Below are 22,920 nucleotides of genomic sequence, written 5' to 3'. Positions count from 1 at the left end.
CCAAAAAAATTAGACGCGTGCGCAAGGAGACACAAATCCGGAGAAGCCGCTCTATCCCCGGTCCGTCTCTATGGTAACTTGCTGTCATTTTTCATAACGGTTGCTTCTCAGGTTCAGTCGGGAACCGGAAGAACGTTTATAGGTACACTGCGTCCTGAACCTCTTGAGGGAAGTGAGTGGCGTGCCGGAAACGGCGGTTACGGTCCGAAGGGGCGGGGCATCCTCTGGCGTGTCAAAGGTCAGTAAATAGAGGTGACGTCAGGCGACCAAGATGGCGGAAGGGTAAGAGGGAGAGGGAGCGTTGGGGGCGGTACCACCGCCGGTGGGGGGGGATCGCTGGGTCCGGGGGAGAAGCAGGAAGGGTAGGGAGAGGCGGCGGGGAGGAAATGAGGGCTCCGGAGCATGTACAGAGTGCCTGTGTTCTCTCCCAGCCACCGTGGCTGACCCCGTCCCCATCCCCTGACTGGAGCCTCTGCCCTAGAGAGGAAAGGTGACCAGGAAACCCATGTTTCGGGGGCGGGTCTCTGGGGGCAGCCTATGGGTTGGAAGGGTTCTTGCTGCTTGGGCTGGACACAAGACGTGAGAGCTGAGAGAGGGGAAGGGCAGGTCTGAGGAAGACTGCAAGGGCCTTGGGATTGAGGTTTCTTGTAGCTGGTTATGAGACCAGGGGATGAGGAAGTGCCCTTGTGCTTCGTGTTGTTTGCAGCAAGTAGGTCCTTGGCTGTGGCATAGTGGGAGATAAACCGACTTTCCGAAGACCTTGGTGGCTCTAGGTGGGAACTAATCTGTCTAGAAGAGCGATATATAAGTACAGTGGTTACGCTGATGTAAGGCTCTGAAGCCCAGTTTCCTTGATGTGCTTTTGTGCTTAATTATGTTAGTTTAGCACGTTGACATTCAATAACAAATATTTGGTCTGGAAAAACAATTTTTAAAAAAGCATCCAGAAGGAGTCTTAGATTAAAAAATGCCATTTGAGGAGAGTGATATCCCAGCAAACCTGCGTTCCTTCTCTGTCATGCTGGTTAAATTGTATGATTTGAATATGGAGTATGGTTGCTTCTAATTTTTTGAAGAAAAGGAGCTTGACTCTTGAAAACTTATACCCTTGAAATCTTGATGGTCTTTAAGGTACTACTGGACTTGAATCTTGTTGCTCTAGTTTTCTTGTATGCTGTTGAGGTGTGTGTAGTAGTAATCTGTTTAGTTCTGTTGTTGTGGCATCTTTCTTTAAAAGAAGGATGTTATAAATACTGCAGGAGTTTGATTTGTGGCTTCTGCCACAATGACATACTTGATACAAGTTGCTGCTATTTTTATTTTATTTTTTGACACATGGGTCATATTGTCCTTTTTCTGGTGCATGCCTGCAGTCTATTTGCAGCTTAGTGCTTACAGTGACTCATTTGCTACTAACAAAATGTAATTGCTTACATTAAAATTGGGCCCTAGAATTTTGTTAAGATAATTTTATTAAAAATCTTCTGTCTGATTATTTTGGGAGATGTTGCTAGAAGAAAGAACGGAGGAATCCCGAAAAATATCCTGAAGGAAGGGAGGGCCATACTTAGTCCTTTAATTACACATAACAAGGTATCATGGATACACTGAAACACTTGGTACTGGTGCCTGGGAATGTACACTGTACAAAAGGATGTTGTGTTAAAGACAAAAATTTAGTTCTGAAGCAGAGTTGATGGTTATAAAGCTTGCTGAGAATACATTGATGTTTGAAAGGCATTCCTTGGCATGAGTTTATGGTGTAAAATTCCCACTTTCAGCTTCATATGTTTATCCTGTAACAGGGAAGATGGAGGCTGGTGGAGGAGCTGGTTACAGCAAAGCATTCAAACTGTCAAAGATAAGGTAGGTACCATCTGTGGAGTATGGATGACTTTGAAGAACATTGTTGAAAATGTAGATTGTGTGGACTTTTCTGTAGAATGAGCAAGCAGTTTCCCAAGTGAGAATGTCCTGTTGAGTATTTCTTGATTTGAGGTGTATGCTTTCACTTGCTGCAGTCTAGTTCTTCAAACAGAAGGTATAAGAAATGTTTTTGAGCCTCTCTTTCCCAGTTCAGGAATCAGTTTTGTCAGCTGGCTAGTGTGTGTGTGCACTTGTACGTTTTGGACTTGGCAGAGGGTAAAGACATGCACACTCTAGAAACTGGCCTGCTGCTGACTGATCACCATTTACCCTGCCCCCAGCCTACATAGCTTTTTTTGGTTTTTTTCTTCCTTCTTCCCAATCAGAAGAAAGCATAGCTGCTATGTATGGGGAACAGTCCACTTAAATAAGATGTAGTGTGGCTGTAAAGTCTCTGGGTGGAGGCAGCTTTTGTCTCAGCTAACATCAAACTTAAATCAAGCCTCAGGACCAAACTATGTATTATATTTGACACGTGATTGCTACAGGGACTTGCAGTCCTATGGCAGCTGTTCCCCATGACAACTCAATTCAGAAGTGTTACAAGGACCCAATTCTGATCAGGATGACAATATGGTGAGAGCAGGCACTCCTGCCCGCTCTGCTGTTTTCCCAACCCAAAAGGCCCCAGGGAGTTATTTGCTCTGTTGGGGGGCACATATGTGCAAGCATTCAGTATGCATGCATTCCCTGACATAGCGAATAATGGGTTGTTTCAGGTTACCACCCCCACCCCCACAGCACTACAATCCCAGTATGAAACAGGCCTCTGCAGAGCTTCTAAATTGTGTTGCCACAGGGAACTTGCAGTTGCTGTAAGACTGCAAGTCCCCATAGTGATCACATGTTAAATGTAACTTGGCCCTCAGTTGTGGCTTTCTAGCCAGGATGTTTGACTTTTGGAGCACTGAGAGGCAACTTCAAATTACTGCTTGGTTACAGAATTGCAGAAAGGCCTTGGGCAAGTCACTTATCTCTATGTCTCACTTCCTCAGTTATTAAAGTTGGAATAATAGCTTCCTGCCTCACATGATCATTATGCAAACCAACTAGGTGAAAAACTGCCTTAGCGAGCTGCAGGTGCTTTCCAATGAGACTTCAGAATAACAAGGATTTTGAAGGCAGGTGGGTTGGTTGTGGTGGGAAGTACCATCGAATCATAGCGAACACAGGGCAAGAGATGGGCAAAAGTAGATTGCCATTGCCTGCCTCTGTGTAGCAGCTCTGAACGTCCTTGGTGATCTCCCATTCAAGTACTAACCAGGGCTGACCCTACTTAGCTATCAAGCTCTGCTGAGATCAGGCTAGCCTGGGCCATCCAGGTCAGAGCAGCCAGTGAGTTACCTGCCTGTGATGGATGGCAAGATTATAGTGCTCTTCCCATTCTGCACCTGGCCAGCTGTGCAGCTTATGCTTCTTAACACAAAAAGATTGAAGGGGGGTGTTATGATCTTCACTTTCTTTAGGGTGGATTTTGCTTTAATCTTTCCCTTCACACCCTCTGGGTAGTTAGCTGCCACCAGGAATATTAAATTCCAATATATTTTATTTAAGTTTTCCCTTTGGTAACGTGTTTATGCGTCAGGCTCCTTCGTGGTTCTATGTAGCCCTGAGGATAGGAATGGGAGATAACAATGACTGCTACTCTGGGATATAACAAAACAAAATAAAAGTTTGATGGTTGTTGTGGGTTTTCCGGGCTGTATTTCCGTGGTCTTGGCATTGTAGTTCCTGACGTTTCGCCAGCAGCTGTGGCTGGCATCTTCAGAGGTGTAGCACCAAAAGACAGATTTCTCAGTGTCACAGTGAGGAAAAGATGTTGGCAGGTCATTTATATCTACTCAGGAGTGACACTGAGAGATCTCTGTCTTTTGGTGCTACACCTCTGAAGATGCCAGCCACAGCTGCTGGCGAAACGTCAGGAACTACAATGCCAAGACCACGGCAATACAGCCCGGAAAACCCACAACAACCATCGTTCTCTGGCCGTGAAAGCCTTCGACAATACAAAATAAAAGTTTATTTTTTTAGAAGCGTATTGGTTACATAAAAGTAGTTCTTAGTTCTTCTAGTTGCTTCATCCAAACTTCATCCAAACTCATTCACACAGATCTCTTGTAAGGCTTCACACACAGTTAGCCTCTTTCTCTAGGCTCTATATTTCTCTCACAGAGAACTCGTCAGACAGCACACAGCTAGCCTGTTTTCTTTTCACTCTCCTCCATAATAGTACTTTTTCTAATCTAGGAGCCTCCTTGCCTCTGCCTGTCCTCACATGGAAGATGCCACAACCTCACAGCTTTCCACCATTGAGACCCAATTGTGGAGAGAAGAGGGTCTGTGGAAGTAGCCGCAAGGACAGCCAGCATCTCATGGAAGGGTGTAGCTCATGTGTAGTCTGAGGGTGCGTGGAAGAGTCCAGAACACACGCACACTAAACACATGGCAGGGCAGTCTAATTATACTGTAGAACATAGCCTGGGGCAGGATCACCTCTTCTGCTCCAAAACAATAGCTTAATGGCAGAGGTGAAACAATAAATTGGGAAAGGCTTGATTGTGCACATCTAGGCAAAACTATAGGTGAAAATGGTGATTGATGACCTGCATTCACTGGATAGGAGGAGCTGTTGGATCTCTGAATAGCCTTGATTAGGAAGGGGGAAGATTGGAAGGGTATGGATGAGGTCTTGGAAGATGTTTTTTGTCTTAAATCTTTGCCCATCTCCTGAGTGTGGAGTTGCTAGTCATTCTTGCCTTGTGACTCACGCACCAGTAATTTTCCATTCCAACTGGATTAGGAATTGGTCTGCCTGGCCAGGCAGCATATCTTGTAGTCAGGGCATATGAAGAGAAGGTGTTTATGATATTGCCATATTCATAAACTGTCCTTTAGTGAGAGGGAGGGTTTGACTACTAACAGTAGACAAAACAAAAAACGGTTGAGAGATATACTTTTCTCCCTGTCTCATAATGTTAAAAATTGGGCTTATCTGATAAACTGGAGATCAAAACGGGGAAAATCCCATGCAAGTCTTGTGTTTAAGTCATGCAGCTGATGGACTTTGTTGCCAGGAGATGTGCTGAGGGCCACTTTAAGTGGTTTGCACCAAATACTCTGCAGGGAGGTCTTAGCCATGGTGGCTGCTAAAGGGCAGTGAGAGAAACACCTGGGTCTCACACACAAACAGGAGAGGGGTTGTTGCCTCTCTGCCCCTCCTTCTGAGGTTCTTAGACTGGGAGCCAGTGCAGTTGTTGCCATGTCTGGCAAAAGAAAGAAAAAGCCAGAGGTCTTAGAGGCATCTGCTTGGCCACTGTTAAAAACAGGATACTGGGCTAGCTTTTTGTAATCAGATATTGCAGATTGCCAGGCAGGTTTGAAAAGGTGATGCAATGTAAACAGTAGCATCTTAAAGACTCTTTCTCTCTCAGGCGCACACACAGTTTGCCTGCTTCAAATAGAATGAATATATAGTCTCACAGACACACTCAGTTCAGGCTTCCACTCAGGTTGCCTTTCCCTCACAAATACATGAACACACTCAGGCTGCACACAGCTCGCCTCTCTTGCCCTAACTGAATCTTTTTCTCTCCTTCAGTAACTGAAAACTGCCTTCACTCCGCCCACTCTCAGTCATCAACCAATCATATCACTCACTCATCTCTCCCTTTCACCCCCACTCTTCACCTATCTCACCAAACATTAAAGACACATGCACCCATTGCTTGAAATCATTACTGGGGGAATAAAATTGCCTTGCTGGAGTCCAGGAACTTGTCCAAGTCTCCTTTCTGGGGAGAGAAGGACTTCATTGCTCACACACTGGGAACAGTTCTGGGGCAGCCAGTTGGAGCCATTAAGTCTCATCCTACCTCTCCCAAGATGGTGACAGTTCTGCCAATGAGCAGAGGCTCTGCAAAGCATAAAGATGTAGTGAAACTTTCAAATGGACGGGAGTTGCCAGATACTTAGCAGCTTGTTCTGTCAAAGAGCACTCACTCCTTTGACTTGCTGAAGAAAGATTTCTGACTTTAGCCTAAAGAGTTTCTGCAGCATCTGTGATATAGCCACAATATGATGGGTCTGTCCTACTCTCTCTCTCTCTCTCTCTGCTGCAGTCTACAGAGGCCTTGGAGTTCATGAAACGGGATTTGACTGAGTTCACCCAGGTGGTCCAGCATGACACAGCCTGCACCATTGCGGCCACTGCCAGCGTGGTCAAAGAGAAGCTGGCTGTGAGTGGGCAGTGAGAACCATAAAGGGAATTGCGGAGTGAAGGGGGAGAGGTCGGGAGATGCTAACAGTTATTATTTTTTACTAGTATTGCCCATCCCCAGTTCTTGATTCTGCTCTGTACTACTTGAGTACATCAACCCTTCCTTAGGATGGGATTGCTAGGTTACTACCTTCTCTAGTTGCTCCGCTTTCATTTTTTTTTCTCACCATCCCTTCCTTTGTCTTTGAGAAGACGGAGGGTTCTTCGGGTGCAACGGAGAAAGTGAGAAAAGGGCTGACCAACTTCCTGGGTGTCATCTCGGACACCTTTGCACCTTCGCCAGACAAGACTATCGACTGTGATGTTATAACGTTGATGGCAACCCCTTCCGGGACCACCGAGTTGTACGACAGTGCCAAGGTGCTACTTCAGGCCCCCTCCTCTGCCTTTTCTTGTATTATGGAGATTTCTGTATATGGGGCAGCAGCCTCTTTGTCTTTACACAAGTCTCCTTGTCTGTTCTTTTCCAGGCCCGGCTATACAGCCTTCAGTCTGACCCAGCCACCTATTGCAATGAACCAGATGGTAAATTGTGGGCTTAGCTGATGTGTGAAAGTTGGGGTAAGGGAGGTGCTTGGTATTAGAGCCATCTGGGAAGCAGGCCAGCATCCCCTTGATAGCAGCTGCGATGAAAGGCATGCCTTTCGCCTTCATAAAGCCAAAACTGGAACAGATTGACCAGAATCCTGAAATAAAAGTTGTGCCAAATGAGAAAGGAAGCTCTTTATCCTGAGGGAACGGTATAGAAGAGTCAAAAGTGTGCGGGGATGATTGACTGGTGTAATGTGTGGGGCATTGAGTTTTCTGGTGGGAAGGTTCCAGGTTCAAATTCATGTCTGGCCATAAAGTGTACCAAATATCCTGGGCAAAAAATTCTCAAAAAAAGAAGAAAGGATTCTAGAGCAGTTGCCTCTAATGAGAGCCATATTTCAATCTGCCATTCTCCCTCTCCTGCAACATCCATATGATGGATATTGCAGGAGAGGAGACGAGCAAGCAAACATCTGCCCCAGAGCTTGCTGGACAAGTCTACCTATCTGTCTCTACTCTATGCATATGAGAAAGGCAGCATTGTAGCAGTGGAGGAACAGAGTGAAGGGTATGTCTTGCATCATCTTGCAAAGGCCTTGCAAAGAATAGGAGATACCTACCAGCCTGAACGCTCCCTTCTGCCTCTTGGCCTCTCGGGCTGGGCAAGTGGGTGGGGAGTCTGTACATGGATTGCCTGCTGGTTCAGCCTGTTCCGGAGAGATTGAAACAAGAAATGTGTGGACAGAGAGACAAGTGGATTTCATGGGGTCCCACAGCAGTCTAGCTGCAGCTGTTCGAGCAGCTGCCTCCTTTCTTCATCCTTCAGTGCCCTCCCCTCTCCACAATTGGGTCTCAATGGTGGAAAGCTGTGAGGTTGTGGCATCTTCCATGTGAGGACAGGCAGAGGCAAGGAGACTCCTAGATTAGAAAAAGTACTATTATGGAAGAATGGTGAAGGTTCATAAAACTGTTGAGAGATATACTTTTCTCCCTGTCTCATAATGTTAAAAATTGGGCTCATCTGATAAACTGGAGATCAAAACGGGGAAAATCCCATGCAAGTCTTGTGTTTAAGTCATGCAGCTGATGGACTTTGTTGCCAGGAGATGTGCTGAGGGCCACTTTAAGTGGTTTGCACCAAATACTCTGCAGGGAGGTCTTAGCCATGGTGGCTGCTAAAGGGCAGTGAGAGAAACACCTGGGTCTCACACACAAACAGGAGAGGGGTTGTTGCCTCTCTGCCCCTCCTTCTGAGGTTCTTAGAGGCATCTGCTTGGCCACTGTTAGAAACAGGATACTGGGCTAGCTTAGGGTTACTGTCCAGCTGGGAACAGGGTTGGAGGTGGAGAGGAGAAACAGAACAAGCATTTTGTTTGGCTATTAGCACAGGTTTTGTGTGTGTGAGAACTGAACGTGTGAGTAGAAGCCAGCAGCAGCTTTTTTATGCAGCGAGCCCCCCGTGCTTTGTAAGACATGACATTGCTGAGCATTGCCCCTGATTTGCCATCTCACATGACGTGCTAGTAACTGTAGTGCGTGTGTATGAGGTTCTTCTGTAACTGCCCACGCAAACTCAGGTTTTCAGCTTCCCACATCTATCAGAAATTAGAAGGAAGAGGCAAACAGCCAAACAGCTGCAGTCATATAGGTCTCTGATCTGCAGAGTCCACAGTGCTCCTCTTGAGTAGAGACATCAGCCCTCCCCACAATTGATAAGCAAGAGAGACAAAATATGGGAGGGGAAGGGAGTTGTATGACCTTGGCATTATTGTCCAGTAGGGCTTTTCCTCTTGCTTGGAAAGAGATGGCACAACTATCATGTGGCCTTTGGCCTTCTGGGTGGTGGAGGCTGGAGTGTACTGCAGGAATGAGAAAACCAGGTCCCTGCAGCTGCTGCTTCCATGGCCAGGGGCTGGAACCATGCTGCTGCCACTGCTCCTGGGGTGGAGAGAGTGCAGTTTCCCAGTGGATCTGTTTCTTGTGGGTGGAATAATGGACTATAGCGCAGTACTTTTTGCACTCTCCCTTGGGTGACTATGGTTCTGTCATGGATTTTCTATGTGAACATCTTTGTATGTTTTGGTCCTTTGAGCCTGCATCTGTTACTTGCACTTCCTAGTTTGATGGTCTTGGTTGCCTCCCTTACAGGACCGTCTGAGCTCTTTGAGGCCTGGCTATCACACTTCAACTTAGAAGAGAAGAAAAAAGAGATTTCAGAACTGCTGGGGAGCAGCCCTTCCATCCGCTCGCTCTACACCAAAATGGTAATGTGATGTGGCGTAGCTTAGTCCCCTGTTCTCTTGGATCTTCTGCTAAAACCAAACTCTCAGGTTACATTACTAGAGCACGCTGGTGGAAGGGGTGGGCTGTTATTCTCTGTTCAGAAGAGAGGACTCATTAAGGGCAGTAATTGAACAAGTGATTAAAAGATTTCACCTTTTGTGCAGTGTTTTTACTGACAGTGACCTGGCAGCTTCCATTCTGATCAGGGTGGTCAAAGATCCAAGAGGGCAGGTTTGGTTTTAAGCCTAGACTTCTCCAGTTGGAGTTAATGGATGAGGTAGTCCTGGAGAAGGTCTTCCGTATGTGGCTTGAGCTTTAAAAAAGCCAGTAGAGTCCTCACTCAACGCTTGTTCAATTTCCTTCTAATGATCCCAGGTGCCTGTGGCTGTGTCCCACTCAGAGTTCTGGCAACGCTACTTCTATAAAGTCCATCAGTTGGAGCAGGTAAGTTTGCAGAGGTGCCCTGAGGGGTGAGAGCTGGTACGTGGGCAAGGTTTGCTCTGATACAGGCTATGGTTGAGCATGATGCAAAGGGTATTTGGAGAAAGGGTCCTTCACCATGCTTCACGAGAGAGAGAGAGAGAGAGAGAGAGAGAGAGAGAGAGAGATGCTGAGTTCTGGGGAGGACCATAATCATCTGCATCATTCTTCCTTACTCTCTCTCACACACCTCCTTATACAACCTCGTGAAGAAATACCAAATCTGCCTCAAGTGGTTTCAGTGATTCAAAGGGGGGTGGTGGTGTCCAGTTAAAAGGACTAAGCAGTAGGTGATGTGAAAGACCTCTGCCTGAGATCCTAGAGAGCCGCTGCCAGTCTGCGTAGAGAGTGCTGACCTTGATGGTCCAATGGTGTGATTCAGTCTAAGGCAGCTTCGTGTGTATCTCACAGCATATGCAGGCCTTACAAAATTGAGTCCTTGGAAAGAGACCGGGCTTCAGGAAACCTTGCAAACTGTCCGATTACCTCCCGGCATAGATTGCATCATACTTCTTTTAGAGCTTCAGGTCTAAAGGGTCAGCAGTGTGCCTTCCAGACCGTCATCAGGCTGCCTGTCTGTTTACTGTCTTTCCTATTGGGATGAGAGGCTTCTCAAAACCAAAGCTAAATCCATTTGAATGCGTAAAGGAACATATCCTCCCCTTCCTTTCCCAGGCCACTGCTGCTGTCTTTGCTTCTCCATCCCTTCTCTCCTGTTTTGGGCTCTCCTTATTTAGTGGTCCCTTGATGTTCCACCTTGAGGAGCAGCTCCAATTTGGTTTCCCTTCCCTGCCTACATCCCTGAATCACAGTTCCAGAATGCCCTCCTCATGTTGGGTCCTGCTCTGTAACATGTATCTATTCCCCTCACAACAGGGGTAGCTTAAAGCCTTGTGACATTAGGAAGCTATGTGCTGCTTTACTGGTCAGCAGGGGACCCACTGGGGCAGCATCTGACAGCCATAGGAATTTTTTTCCACCAGGAGGAAGTTCGAAGAGAAGCTTTGAAGCAGCGGGCAGAGCAGAGCGTTCACTTCGAGGAACCAGGCTGGGAGGAAGAGGAGGGTAAGTCAACTGCAGATGCTTCCTGGTTGCGGAAAGCTGCTAACTTTGTTTGTTGCATATCTGACACTGTCCTTATTGTATTGATAGAATTTTGTAGTCAGCCTTGAGTCTCAGTGAACCGGGAGGGCTATAAAGTAAATAATACACCTCCATTGAGGCTTGATATGTGCCAAAGTGCTCAAACTGTGTCTGGGAGGAGTGTCAGACCTTCCTCACGTCTGCCAAGGATGTTTATGATGGGGCTGGATGTGGTGTTCCCAATCCCCATTAGACCGAAGGTGGTGTGCCTGCTGGCCTTGTGTTGGTTATCAGGGTTAGTGTTAGTGAGGCCCAGCTGTTTCCTCTCTGTCCCCTCCCCTGGGAATGTGTAAGCATTCTGCTGTCCCAGAAGGAACTTCTTGCATTGAAAGCCACAGAAGTGTGGGTTGTCTTGCCTCTTCTTCTTGGGGTTTCTTAAGTTTGTGCATTGTAGCACCACCCAAGTATTTGTCTTTGGGGGGCAGAAGAAGAAAGTATTTCCGGTAGTGACTTCCTACTGGAGCATTAGTCCTGCCCTTTGAACTCAGAAGTAACACACAACAAAGCCTGAATTGGAATAATCATGATGGGAAGGAAAACCATCACCCTTACCGGGAAGCACTAGGACAGGATTTGCTGTGGGCAGGTTCAGATCCAATAGAATCCCTTCTGGTTTTGCTTGTCTCAAATGTGATTGAGGGAAAATGGCAAAGGAGGAGGGGCCTTTCCCCTCTAAGCCTTCCAGTGTGCTCTTCCTGCATGAATTACATGCTGTCTGTTAATGCCATCGGTCAAACTTTTGGTCACCCTTCTTCCCCCCTCCTCCCCTCCCTCTCTTGCCACAGAGGAATTTCTTGGGTCGCCACACCTCCAATCTCACGTCAACTTGCAGCCTCCCCAAGAGATGAAGCCATCCTCCCCCACCTCTGCAGAATTTGTCACTTCAACCCTGGAGGCATCCGTGGAAAGCTGGGCTATGCTTAGCACCCCAGTGGAGGTGACCCCATCTGAAAGTAGTGAGAGCATCTCCCCGGTGACTCAGGTGGCAAACCCCCTGGCCATGTCTACCACCCCTTTACAGACTGAAGCTCAGCTTTCTGGGGCAGGAGATCTCTCTCAGAGGCTGCAGGAAGCTACTGCAGAGGAACAGACCTATTCGCCAAAGCTGGAGGAGCCCGTGCAGCCTCCTACAGCCTTGCAGGAGGTGAAGTGTTCACCAGAGAAGCCCAAGGAGCAAGTGGAGAGCAAGCGGGCAAACAGGATAGAGACTGTGCGAGAGGACGGACCCACGGATCTGCGAGTCTTTGAACTCAACTCCGACAGTGGGAAATCCACACCCTCCAACAATGGGAAGAAAGGTGGGTTGTCTAGGAATAGCACAACCAGCAACCTTGGTTTGCAGTTTGGTTGCTGGAAGTGTGGGTCTTACATAAGATCACTTTGTTTGCAAATGCTTTCTAATCCTCTGCAGCTCTTGAATATATGCGTTCTGTATTTATGTAAAGATTGTTGTGCATTGAAAATTGTGAAGGTTCTTTATGTTACATAACGGGAGGTGTTTCAGGACAGCCCCTCCTTTTCAGGGGTGGTGCAGTTGGCCTGGGTACACTGGCGAGGCCTGCACTTTAGTACCTCTGACTGATGACCTGCTATTGCTCCACCAGTGATTGCCTTTCTGTCTGCAAGAGGTTGTGGCAGGGGTCGGGGACATTAGGGCAGCAGCCAGGGAAATCAGCTGTAGAGCAGTGGGGCCCCCTTCCAACAGCTTTGGCACTGACACCCCACACTCAGAGGCCAGGAGCAGACTCGGCAGCAAATACAGCCCTGAAAAGGGCCGTTGGCCCATCCCTCCTGAGAGAGGTGGAAAGGAAGAATGGACCTCTGTGAGGCTGGGGCTGCAGCAGCGACTCATGACCACCTAGCCACACATGGTGGCAGCTGAGGCCTGTGCCTGTGCCTGGTCGCAGCTACTTGCACCTGCCTGTGTGGTCACCACAGTGACTGCTTGCATCCACTTGCTTGAAGCTCTGTGCACAGGTGGCTGCTGGCTTGCGGCCATGGTGGTGATTCCTGCCTGATTTTCACTGGGTTAGGCCCACTCCTTGCTTGTGGCCAGGGCACTCCAAGCAGGGAAGAGGTGGTGCTCCTGGGGCCCAAACTGACTTTTGTTTAGGGCTGCAGAATCACTTGGATCGCTCTTGCTCCTTTTTGTTTCAGGCTCCAGCACAGATGTCAGCGAGGACTGGGAAAAAGACTTTGACCTGGACATGACCGAAGAAGAGGTACAGCTGGCACTCTCCAAGGTGGACGGCTCTGAGGAGGTCAGTGTTCGCGGCAGGCAATCAGCTTGTGGCCTGGCCTGGCTAGAGAAGGCCCTCCTAAAGCTGCTGGTGGTGGAGGTGACTCTTTATGAAGCCAGGTGTCTGGGAGAAGCCCTGAATGCATTTGGGTGCGGGTCTATCTCCTTCTCCCTGGCAAATACACCAGTTGCTATCTGAAATGTTCATCTTTATTGCTGCCTCTGCTGGACATGCTTCTTCCTAGAACGGGAGACGGATTCAAATCAATTGATTCCTTATCTAGGGACAGCCACTCCACTTTAAGGTAGTTTCTTTCTTTGTTCTTTGGTGTCTCTACCATATGTACAAATTCAATGAAAACGCCATGTTGGGTATGAAAGTGACACTTGGCATTTATCAAGCAAGCGCTCCAACCCCTTTTCCATTGGCCTCTGTTGGTAGCAGCAGCTGCTGCTGGCAGTACCTGCTCTGATGTGAAAAGCACCTTGGAGACTGTAAAGCACATGAGGCCAAACAGGATCAGTCCTCTTGAAAGACTTTTGCAAAGATAAGGATGGGACAGGATGTGGGGGGTGTTTGGTGAAATGTAGGTGATCTGGAGTTGGTGTTATTGCTGTTGGCTTGAGATGACTTGATTTTTCCTTTCTCCATTCACTGATGAACAAATGAGGGTTGTGCATACTTTGGATCAATTTAATAAACATCCATTGAGTTATCAGGGATGCCAGACTTGATGAAGCTGAAGATTAAGAATGCACTTACTTGTTTTGGACTGTTTTGGTTTGGTTGTGTTAACTGTAAATGAGGAATAAAAACCAAAAATTTAAAATAGGCCTTTTCTTCTTACCTTCAGTGGTAGCTTTCCTGTGCTGCATTGTAAATTGTTGTGCTTCCTTCAGTATCTCCAAAAAGGTGCCAGTAGTGAGATTTTGGGGATTGGCAAGGTGATTTTAAATTCAGTTAGAAACAGGCTGACAATTAGCCAATTAAAAACTTTGTTTCATTCAAGTCCAGTAGCACCTTAAACAAACACAATTTTCCAGGGTATAAGCTTCCCAGGTCAGAGCTGGCAATGTGAGCTAGCTTTGAATCGTGAATGCTTATCCCCTAGAATTTTTTTTGTTGGTTTTTGAGGTGTTACTGGGCTTGAATTTTGTTCTTCTGCTACGGACTAACACTGCTACCCACTCGAAACTTTTACATTGCGGTAGCCCTTTCGATATGTAAAGATGCAGTTGAATTCAAGTTACCATAATCGAACATATATCAATGGCATTTGATCATTTGCCTTTTAACAATTCTTAACATATTAACAATTGTTTGGCAGCAGTTTATAATCCGCTTCAGCATTTTGTGAAGCCCCTTCTCAGTGCTGAGGCAATTTCGTCCTTCCCAGGCGTCCTAACACCACCTTCTTGTGCTTTCTCTCTCCCATCTATAGCTGGAAGATGAAGAATGGGAGAACTGGGAGTAGGCGTTGCTCCCTGTGCCGTGCATCCTGGGCTCACCCCCTTCCCCGCCCCTCCTCTGCACCATCCAATGTGAATTAAATCGCAAAGCAACTGGTCTCTCTTCCTGTGTAAATGTGTTCCAGGCTGGATGCATCTCATCTCTGCTAAAAACCCTGTTGGAGATCTTGGACCACAGCACACTTGGATTCTGATGGTGGCTGGTATCACATGAGGGGGATGCTGGAGAGCAGTGTTCTGGGGTGTGTGTGTGTAGAAAGTGGCACTAGGTACATCGTTCCAGTGGACCTTCTGGACTGCTAGTACTTTTTGGAACTGCCCCAGTGTGGATTTTTAGTTTTTCTTTCTTTTATGCTTCTGGTTTGAGGTGGGTGTCAAGTGATGATGGTTTAGGGCGGATGGAACGATGATGGGGTGGGAGTGTTCCTGAGTTTGACTGAACCTAGGAGAAAGGATTATTCTTGCCCATTGGTTCTCTAGGCTACCAGTTTGCTGGTGGTGTTCCCTTTTGTGTGACTTTACTGAAACGCAGCAAAGGCTGGGAGGGGGCGGCAAATCCCTCTTTCCACTGTGACCCCCAAGCCAATCATACGGGGAGAGAACCTGTAGTATGGCCACAGGCCCCCTTTTGCTTCCCATATCACAACACAGAAGCTCATTTTTTTCCAGGAACTGGAACAGCTCCCTACCTCAGTTTCCTTGCCGTGTTTCTGGCCCCTTCTTTTTCCTCACCCCCAGGACTTGTGAAGCACTTTCTAAACCTTGAAAATTTTGCAAGGGGAGGGATTGGAATCCTTCCTTGGGCATTGTGACCCAATGAGAATCGTCTCCTCCATAAGCCACCATGAAGTGACTGGTCATTTATAGGAGATGTTCCCCTTGGTCATGTACCTTCCATCTTCAGAGAGTCCTCTTGTCTGGTTGCCTTGCTGGGTTTGCTTGAGCGGAACGGTCTGCTCTGAAGGGTTGGTGTTTGCCAAAACCTCTTGCTTCTCTTCCTTGTGCTGAGGCCATTTGATAGCATCCACTGGTCCCATCTACAGGCCATTCATCTGTGAGGGACCCTCTGGAAGCCTTCTCTTGCTGGTGTCAGGCATCACCTATCCCTCTAATGGTCCCAAGAATTGTCAGGCTGGCCACTCCCATCTGGTTGAACTGCCTGCATGGCGCTGTTCCTTCTTTCCCTGCATTCCTTCTCTAGACATTTTTCTTTGGAGGGAGGAAATGACACAAGGAAGTAGAGTGCATCCCTTCTCCTGCCTCATCCCTCACCTTGCTTCAGCTAGCTAAGTCAAAAGCATTGGCAACCATCTCAGCCTCAGAACTCATAGTACTGTTGATAGACACTTCTTTAATATGGGTCCAAAATGGGGGTACGATGCACCAAGAAGTTCTGTGCCAGCATGACTGAATGGGAGCGGCGCAAGAGAACACATCACCCAGTTCCGTGTAGCAACGACAGAAAATGCACATTTAATTTCCCTTTCCCTCCCCTGTGTTATGGCTTGTTTTTTATCAGAGGGTTCATACTACAGGCTGTGAACAAGCCTCCATGTATTCAGAAGCCTCTGGGTGACTGGCATTGCTCTCAAGTGTAACAGCCACTGCAGTGCTAATGCTCATTTACTCACCTACTCACCCTCCCTCCAGCAATGTCTGACTCCTCCTTCCTCTTTGCTGTTGTAAGAATAAAGCTACTGTAGCTTTTCTTATTCTTTTTTTTTAAAGAATTTTTATTGGATGGGTTTACAAACATAAACAAAAAATGCTTTTCTTATTCTTCTCTTGCTTCAAAAATTGGCCAGGCACTGCTGGAGTAAACAAGTGGCTGGCAGCACCAGAAAAAGGGTGGTGAAGAGGTTCTCGATAAGTGGCTGCAGCAGTTGTCAGAACAGAGAGCTGCTCCAGGCACTGAGAATCTTATGTGGAGGCTCATGCACAAGCGCTTGTATGAACTAACCCATAGAAATGGATCCGTGTTTGGAAAAATCTTGAATATAGGGGTCAGACTTAAAAGCTGAGTGCCCTGTTTTTGAATCAGACTTGAACACAGCAGGTTAAGAAGGGAATCTGCATAAGCTAGGCACTCACCCAGGGCTGTTTCATTGCAGTTTGGAGGTGTGTGATTGAGTGTGAGGGGTATGTTTTATGGTCATCCACCCCCTCCCCAACTTTTGCAGAGCCGATACAGTGCTTGAAAAAGGATAGATGACTGCAGCTTGTAGTGTTTCCAAGGAAGCTGTTCTTTGGACATGTCTTTAGGGCCCATTAAGCCTTCACAACTTGTTGGGATGGGAGGTATAGATTACAAATCCTGCTGTGCTCTTTTTTTTTTCAGACCGAGCCCATGAAAGTCCCTGAACCGATGTTGGTTGCAGGGCTTGCAGAATGTCTCATTGGTCTCAGTACAGAGACCAGACAGTATCAAGCCTTCTGTCTAGGGCTGTGTCATGCATCGTCTGCCGAGCATAGCTACAAGTCTGAGCAGAAGTGCTTGGGCCCTGGCTCAGCCTGCTTTTAAGAGATGATAGCACAGGACTTGGTAGCCTAGAGTCAAATTAAATTCCGGGAAGGCTATGTATAGAAAAGGACCTGATGCCCACTTGGAACTAGGAAGAAGTGCTGGGGCTCAGATTTCTTCACAATTCTCCTTGGGGTTCCCCCCCCTCTCTCTCTCTTGGTTGTGCAATATTCTCTTATTTTTAAATTATACTACATCTCCCTGGGCTGTTTTCTAGCTGGGGCGAACAAGCGACTCTAACAGCTGTTAGTTTTGTAATAATGACTTTCTCCTGAACCTTTTACAGACTGGCCGTTAACAGCAATTAAAGGAGTTCTACAGAAATAGCCGGACTGTGTCAGTTTCTTCTTGTCCCTGCCAGAATCTGTTTTGTAGATGGGGGTGGCGGTGGGGAGGTAACCTGTTGTTCTGGAATGTGTGCTGTACTCATCCCTTTGGAGATCTTGCATGCACACAGCTATGGGGAACGGCTGGAGATAGGGATTGGAGGGTATGGAGAATCTCTGTCCAGACAGGCTCTGTGGGGTTTAGGATTAAAAGAAGTAAAGTTGAGGTGATGGGGGGTCCACCTGGCTGCTTGAGGGATTTCCTTGAAGTATCCCTTTCTCTCCAGCTACTAACGGATTCCCACTCTGGATCTCAGTGAGCAAAAGTGCACATTATCAGGTCTAAGCAATTCTTGGCCATTGCTTGGCACCAGCAACCCTGGCAGGCATGTTGTGCTACTCTGGGGGACCCTGAACCCATAATTCTGAGGACAAGGTTTTGCGAGTCTCTCTGTGCATGTCCCTTTCTCCAACCAGAGAATATTACAGAAGCTCATGGGATAAAGGAAGATTTTCTGTACCAGAAGCAAGACCAGCAGTGTAACTCCCACCCCCACCCCCCAAGATACCTGTAAAGGACAGTTGTGGAGGAGGCAACTGCACCCTTCTGTTGTTCACCATACACTCCCTTTTAATTTTGTGTTGCTATTCCTTAGATACAGCCTTGGGAAAGAAGGTTGAAGGTGTTTGCCTTTGGCAAGTTAGCAGGGTTACAGAGGACTACCTTCTTTTCTATTTGGTGGCCCTGGGTTCAGTTTCCAGGGTTTCTGTAGGCCAGTTCTTATTACAGCAAGTGAATCTAATTGTTGATCTAAGGGGAAGTGTGCCAATCCACCCCCCCCTTTTCCTCTCCCCCCTCTCCAAATACGAATCAAGGTTGGGGTAAGGATAGACAACAAAATTGAGCATAACATTAAAATATATGTGAGCGTATTGGAAACAGCCTGTCCCCTTTTATTTGGGGAGAGTTTTGGACATGGTCCTCTTTCTCAGGGGTTTGCTAACCATGGGTGCCAAGTTACTTCTTCGATGGACGGTCTCAGGATCATGTCTGGCTCCAAGAGGCTTTTGAGAAGGTCCTGGCATTCCTCAGAAATCCCCAAGTGGCCAGGGATGGAAACACCTTTCTGCTGGTGGCAAAGCATCTTAGGGATGTCGGTGTCATCAAAGGGCAGGTTGGCACAGAGCATGACGTAGAGGACCACACCCATGCTCCAAATGTCACCCTTCCTGCTATCGTGTGGAACGCCCTGCAGCACTTCAGGGGCGGCGTAGGCGGTGCTTCCACAAAACGTCTGGCTCAGCTCCTTGCGGTTCTTGGGGAGCAGCTTAGCAAATCCAAAGTCCGTCAGTTTCAGGTCAAAGCCCTGCAAGAGGGCGTTCTCACACTTCAGGTCACGGTGCGCCACCCCACAACTGTGGCAGTAGCGGATCGCCTCGACCAGCTGGCAGAAGAGGGCTTTTGCTCGGCTCTCAGGCAGCGGCCCACCTTGCAGGACACAGTCAAAGACATCCCCGTCTTCTGCCAGCTCCATCACCAGGTAGATTTTCCCATCGGATGACTCCAGCATCTCGTACACACGGATGATGTTCTTATGATCCAAGCGCTTGACAATCTGGAGCTCCCTGGGAAGGAATCTCTCGATAAATTCTGGGAAGGAAAATGGCAGAGTTGTCATAAGGAGATAATTCTGATTGGTGCAAAAGAGGGTAGCTGAAGACCAAGGTACATCAGTAGATAATCATTTGGCTAAAGGAGAGTTCCTAGTCCCACCTTGTATTTCCTAGGGCAATCATGATTATTGGGAGGCTTTGACTCGTGTGTTGGGAAAGTTCATGACTCATGATTAGTAGAACCACTCAGTGATTCCCATAGTCATGACCCACTTTACTTACAAAGTAGTCTGTTCCAGGAGGAGCTGCATGGTTTCTGCTGTTGTGTTCATGAACTGGAAGTACCATGGAGTAGTGCAGGGCTGGAGAAGCCCACCCTTTGATCTAACATTGGGCGGAGCCATCATATCCAATGCACAAGTTCCTATCCTATGGCCTTGCCTCTTGCAGGGGCTGCTGTGGCTTTTTTTAATAACTGTGCTTATATACTGCTTTTCTAGACAGATCAATGCCTCACCCAGAGCAGCGAACAAGTTAGTGTTATTGTTCCCACAATACAGCTGGGGAACTGGGGCTGAGAGGAGTGGCTTACCCAAGGCCACCTACTGAGCTCATGGCAGTAGTGGGATTCGAACCAGCAGAGTGCTGATTCGCAGCTGAACCACTTAACCACTGTGCTACAGCATATGTCTATGGCTTTGCGGACTCCTACAGAAAACATTGGAGTATGAGTGGGTGTGTGCCCTCTAGTTGCAACTAATCTATGGTGATCCCACCTCGGGTTTTCAGGGCAAGTGAGGAGCTGTGGTGGGTTGCCATTGCTTTCCTCTCCAGAGCCTTTCTTGGTAATCTCCCATCCTAGTATTGACCCTGCTTAACTTTCCAGGATCTGATGAGATTGGATTAAACCATGGGGCCTCCTCCCCATGGGAGTGGCAATAAGCCAGTCCAAGTGATGCGGAATGAGGGGTGGAGGGAAGAGATGGCAGTGAGAAAGACAAGCAAAACTGCAGTTAACTGGCAGCTTAAGTATGGAGGGATTTATAAGCCTTTCCTGGGCGTAAAGGGCTAACACCATTGGTCAAGTTCAAATCTAATAGGTGCAAGCAAGACCAACAATCAGTGTTTTTAAAGTATATGTAAAAATAGCTTTTAGTATTCTAATAAAAGCACCTTCCCTTCCCCTCTAGCACATCACACCACCTAGATTTATATATTTAAAAAGCAGTTTAGCAAGGAAGATTTTACAACCTTTTGTGAAAGCTCAGCAGAGAATTTCTTTTGCTTGCCTCTTGTGAGATGTGCTACCTCAAGAAAAAGCTTTGTTCCTTGCTGTCATAGATCTGCCTTGATGGCAAGAGCAAAGACTGTTGACCAGATTTCAAAAGATGGTATTAGAAAATTCAGGAGATCTGATGTGACTTGGGGCCTTCCTGTTGAGGAACAATCCAGCAGGCAGAAAACACTGGCCGTTGTGAACCTAGAAACTGAAGCTGAGAGACTTAGGGAGCAACCCTAGGCAAGTCTGCTCAGCAATCGCATTTTAGTCAATGGAGGAAAGTATTAAGATTGCTGCCTTAAGATTCAATGTGGCAAATCTAACCACATACTGTAGTAAAATCTGAATTGATGATGTTTTCAGGAGCTGAAGAATCTGTCAAGCTATCACAAGATGCTTGTCCTCCGTAGTAGTAGTAGTAGTAACCATAATAACAATATTCAATTTATATACCGCCCTTCAGGATGACTTAACACCCACTCAGAGCGGTTTACAAAGTATGTTATCATTATCCCCACAACAACAATCACCCTGTGAGGTGGGTGGGGCTGAGAGAGCTCCTAGAAGCTGTGATTGACCCAAGGTCACCCAGCTGGCTTCAAGTGGAATCAAATCCAGTTCTCCAGATTAGAGTCCCACGCTCATAACCACTACACTAAACTGGCTCTTTTGTCACCTTTCAATTTCTTAAGTTTATGTGCTATAAAGGAGTATTTTTTAAAAGGCATGGCATCTTGTCATTTTAATCTCAATATGACCCGGAATAGGTCTTTGAACTGGCCTATGAATTTTGTTCCACCCTCACCTTCCACAGCTGCTGAAATCAGAAGGAGTAGCCCTGACTCAGGCAGTGGAGGAGGTCTGTTAGAAATCATGCCCAGTTGGGAACAAAACTAAGGGTGCCCCTCAAATATCCATGAATTCAATCTTGGCAGACGCTGGTGCTAACAACATCTGGCATAGATGTCCTGTAATGGATTCATTACTAGGCAAGCTTATACATGAATCCCCACTATGTGGGTAAGTGCTGGCTGGGTGGTCTTTACCACAAATAATTCTATCAATGGAATGTGTGCAGTGGTGGCACCCCATATGGTTGAGTCATTTAAATACTCATGCAAAAACAACTCTTGTGCAGGAAAATAGTAATTAAAGCCCCCTCCATGTTTCCCGACAAAGAGAATCAAGCTGCCTCAAATTGTTGTAGAACTCCTTAAATATAGTAGTAGCCACCTGCCACTGGCAAAAGTTATTTGTGTGTGTACGAGAAGAATCCATGGCCAAGACTATGTGCTTTGGGGGGGGGGGGGGAGTCTGCACAATCAACAAAAAGGAAATTTTCTCAGCAACCTGGAAGTAAATAGTTGGATGGAAAAAACTGTAGACTAGTCAGGCATCTCTGCAGGGGCAATCCAACCTCTTTCTAGAAAGGGTTTATTTGCAAAAGTACTTATCTGCATTAATCAACGAAGCCATTTTTGCAGCAGAAGCATTCCCCAGAAAAATCTGGAAACATACTGGAGGGGTATGTTCCTAGGTAGGCGTCAGCCAGATCACCTGCCTACTGAGCTTACCCTCAACTCTTCTCCTGCTTCTTACCTTCTGGTCCTCCCTTTTTGTCTATAATTTTCACGGCCACTTTTCGTTGATGTTTCTTCGAAAAAGCCTCTTTGACCTTTGAATATGTCCCTTCTCCAATGGTTTTGCCCATCTGGTAACCATGGGAGAGAAGGAACTCCTCCATCGTGTTTTTAACCTGCTCATCAGTCATCCTCTCAGGGCATCATGTCATCACAGAGTACAAATACATCGCTGTCCTTCTCCTTCCAGACCAGGGTCTGCATGGATAGCAGCCCGGGACGCTAGATCATTTTTCCTGCCTAGACCCAAGGTCCTTTGATGAGGGGTAAAACTGAGGTTGGACATCTTAAAACTTTGAGCCTTCATTGTGATGCAACCTTGTGTTACCCGAAGGCCATGGGGTAGAGGTAGTGGGTTTGCACCAATGAGAAGAGGCCCTTCATACTCCTCCAAAGGACAAAAATCTGGTCCTGTGCTTGCATCTCAACAGTGCCCTCCGGGGGGTGATGGGTTAACCTGCCAAGAGGCCTATAGCAGTGTGGCCTTGGGTAAGAGATTACTATAGCGTGTAGTGTAGGTAGCCCTGCTAGTTCTTAGTGTTGAACATGGATGGTTAAGTTTCTGGTTTTCACCCCCACCATGGAATGCTGGCTTGAGGCTGCGTGGCAGGGTTTGGGTCTAGCTACGTCGGGCAAGTCTTAAGAGTAAGTATTCAGAGTCCCTCCACCCCTTTCTTATTGAGTGAGGTCATTCCCAAGGAATTTGTGACTGTGGAATAGAATCAGGATGGGTCACTAATCTGTTCTGCATAGTTGGAAGAGAAAGTCCAAAGAGGGCTGGCATTGCGGTACGGCCAGAGTGGGGCATCGGGAAAACCCTGGTTCGAATCCCTGCTCAGCTTTGAAGCTCAACATGTGGTTTGCTTGTTCACCATCTTTCAGCTTAACCTACCTCCGACACTAAAAATGCTTTGAGCTCTCTGAAGGAATAGTAGGAGATATAAAACCAGGGGTTGTGGCTGGAATGACAGCTGGTTATTTTTCGATAGTTGTTGAAAATCAAATGGATTGGATTTATGCCGGACAGGACAAAATCTCCCAAATAAGGGGCATCAGATTCAGAATGAAGCGGTGTAGCTTTGCCAATAATAGCACAAGGACTGTTTTAGCGGTGGGGGTGAGAATGACAGGTCCCTTGCACAACCGTCTCATACGTCAGACAGATGCCTTAAAGTAAGAATTAGAAATCACT

At 47.1% G+C, this 22,920-nt stretch overlaps 2 protein-coding genes across 3 annotated transcripts; one reads left to right on the top strand and one right to left on the bottom strand.

The window, feature by feature from the left end:
• Nucleotides 1–248: 248 nt before the first annotated feature.
• Nucleotides 249–17,184, top strand: BSDC1 (BSD domain containing 1). 2 transcript variants are annotated; one of them, XM_054999477.1, is made up of 11 exons: nt 249–282; nt 1,782–1,866; nt 6,045–6,161; nt 6,395–6,562; nt 6,673–6,727; nt 8,882–8,997; nt 9,392–9,460; nt 10,480–10,561; nt 11,425–11,937; nt 12,797–12,900; nt 14,321–17,184. In XM_054999477.1, the coding sequence occupies exons 1-11, from the start codon at nt 272–274 to the stop codon at nt 14,351–14,353; spliced, it is 1,353 nt and encodes a 450-aa protein (XP_054855452.1). In that variant the 5' UTR covers nt 249–271; the 3' UTR covers nt 14,354–17,184. The 2 variants fall into 2 exon arrangements, with proteins under 2 accessions (XP_054855452.1, XP_054855453.1); XM_054999478.1 differs by having other exon boundaries at nt 263–282; nt 1,806–1,866.
• A 950-nt stretch (nt 17,185–18,134) lies between these two features.
• Nucleotides 18,135–21,859, bottom strand: TSSK3 (testis specific serine kinase 3). The gene is made up of 2 exons (XM_054999840.1): nt 21,688–21,859; nt 18,135–18,846 (listed from the first exon to the last, which is right to left on the bottom strand). Exons 1-2 carry the CDS (start codon nt 21,857–21,859, stop codon nt 18,185–18,187), a joined length of 834 nt encoding a protein of 277 aa, XP_054855815.1. The 3' UTR covers nt 18,135–18,184.
• Between the last annotated feature and the right edge of the window lie 1,061 nt (nt 21,860–22,920).

The sequence above is a fragment of the Eublepharis macularius genome, chromosome 15 (genome assembly GCF_028583425.1).
Source record: "Eublepharis macularius isolate TG4126 chromosome 15, MPM_Emac_v1.0, whole genome shotgun sequence".
NCBI classification, from domain to species: domain Eukaryota; kingdom Metazoa; phylum Chordata; class Lepidosauria; order Squamata; family Eublepharidae; genus Eublepharis; species Eublepharis macularius.
Note: the sequence above shows the minus strand (reverse complement) of the source record. Positions and strands in the feature narration are given on the sequence as shown.

What these genes read in the sequence shown, in the direction of transcription:
- TSSK3 (XM_054999840.1), bottom strand. Translation starts at nt 21,859, where the DNA reads ATGACTGATGAGCAGGTTAAAAACACGATGGAGGAGTTCCTTCTCTCC. An exon ending in CAAAAAGGGAGGACCAGAAG is followed by an intron (nt 18,847 to 21,687) that starts GTAAGAAGCAGG and finishes TTTCCTTCCCAG; the next exon opens with AATTTATCGAGAGATTCCTT.
- BSDC1 (XM_054999477.1), top strand. An exon ending in TGGTCAAAGAGAAGCTGGCT is followed by an intron (nt 6,162 to 6,394) that starts GTGAGTGGGCAG and finishes GTCTTTGAGAAG; the next exon opens with ACGGAGGGTTCTTCGGGTGC. An exon ending in AGTTGTACGACAGTGCCAAG is followed by an intron (nt 6,563 to 6,672) that starts GTGCTACTTCAG and finishes GTTCTTTTCCAG; the next exon opens with GCCCGGCTATACAGCCTTCA.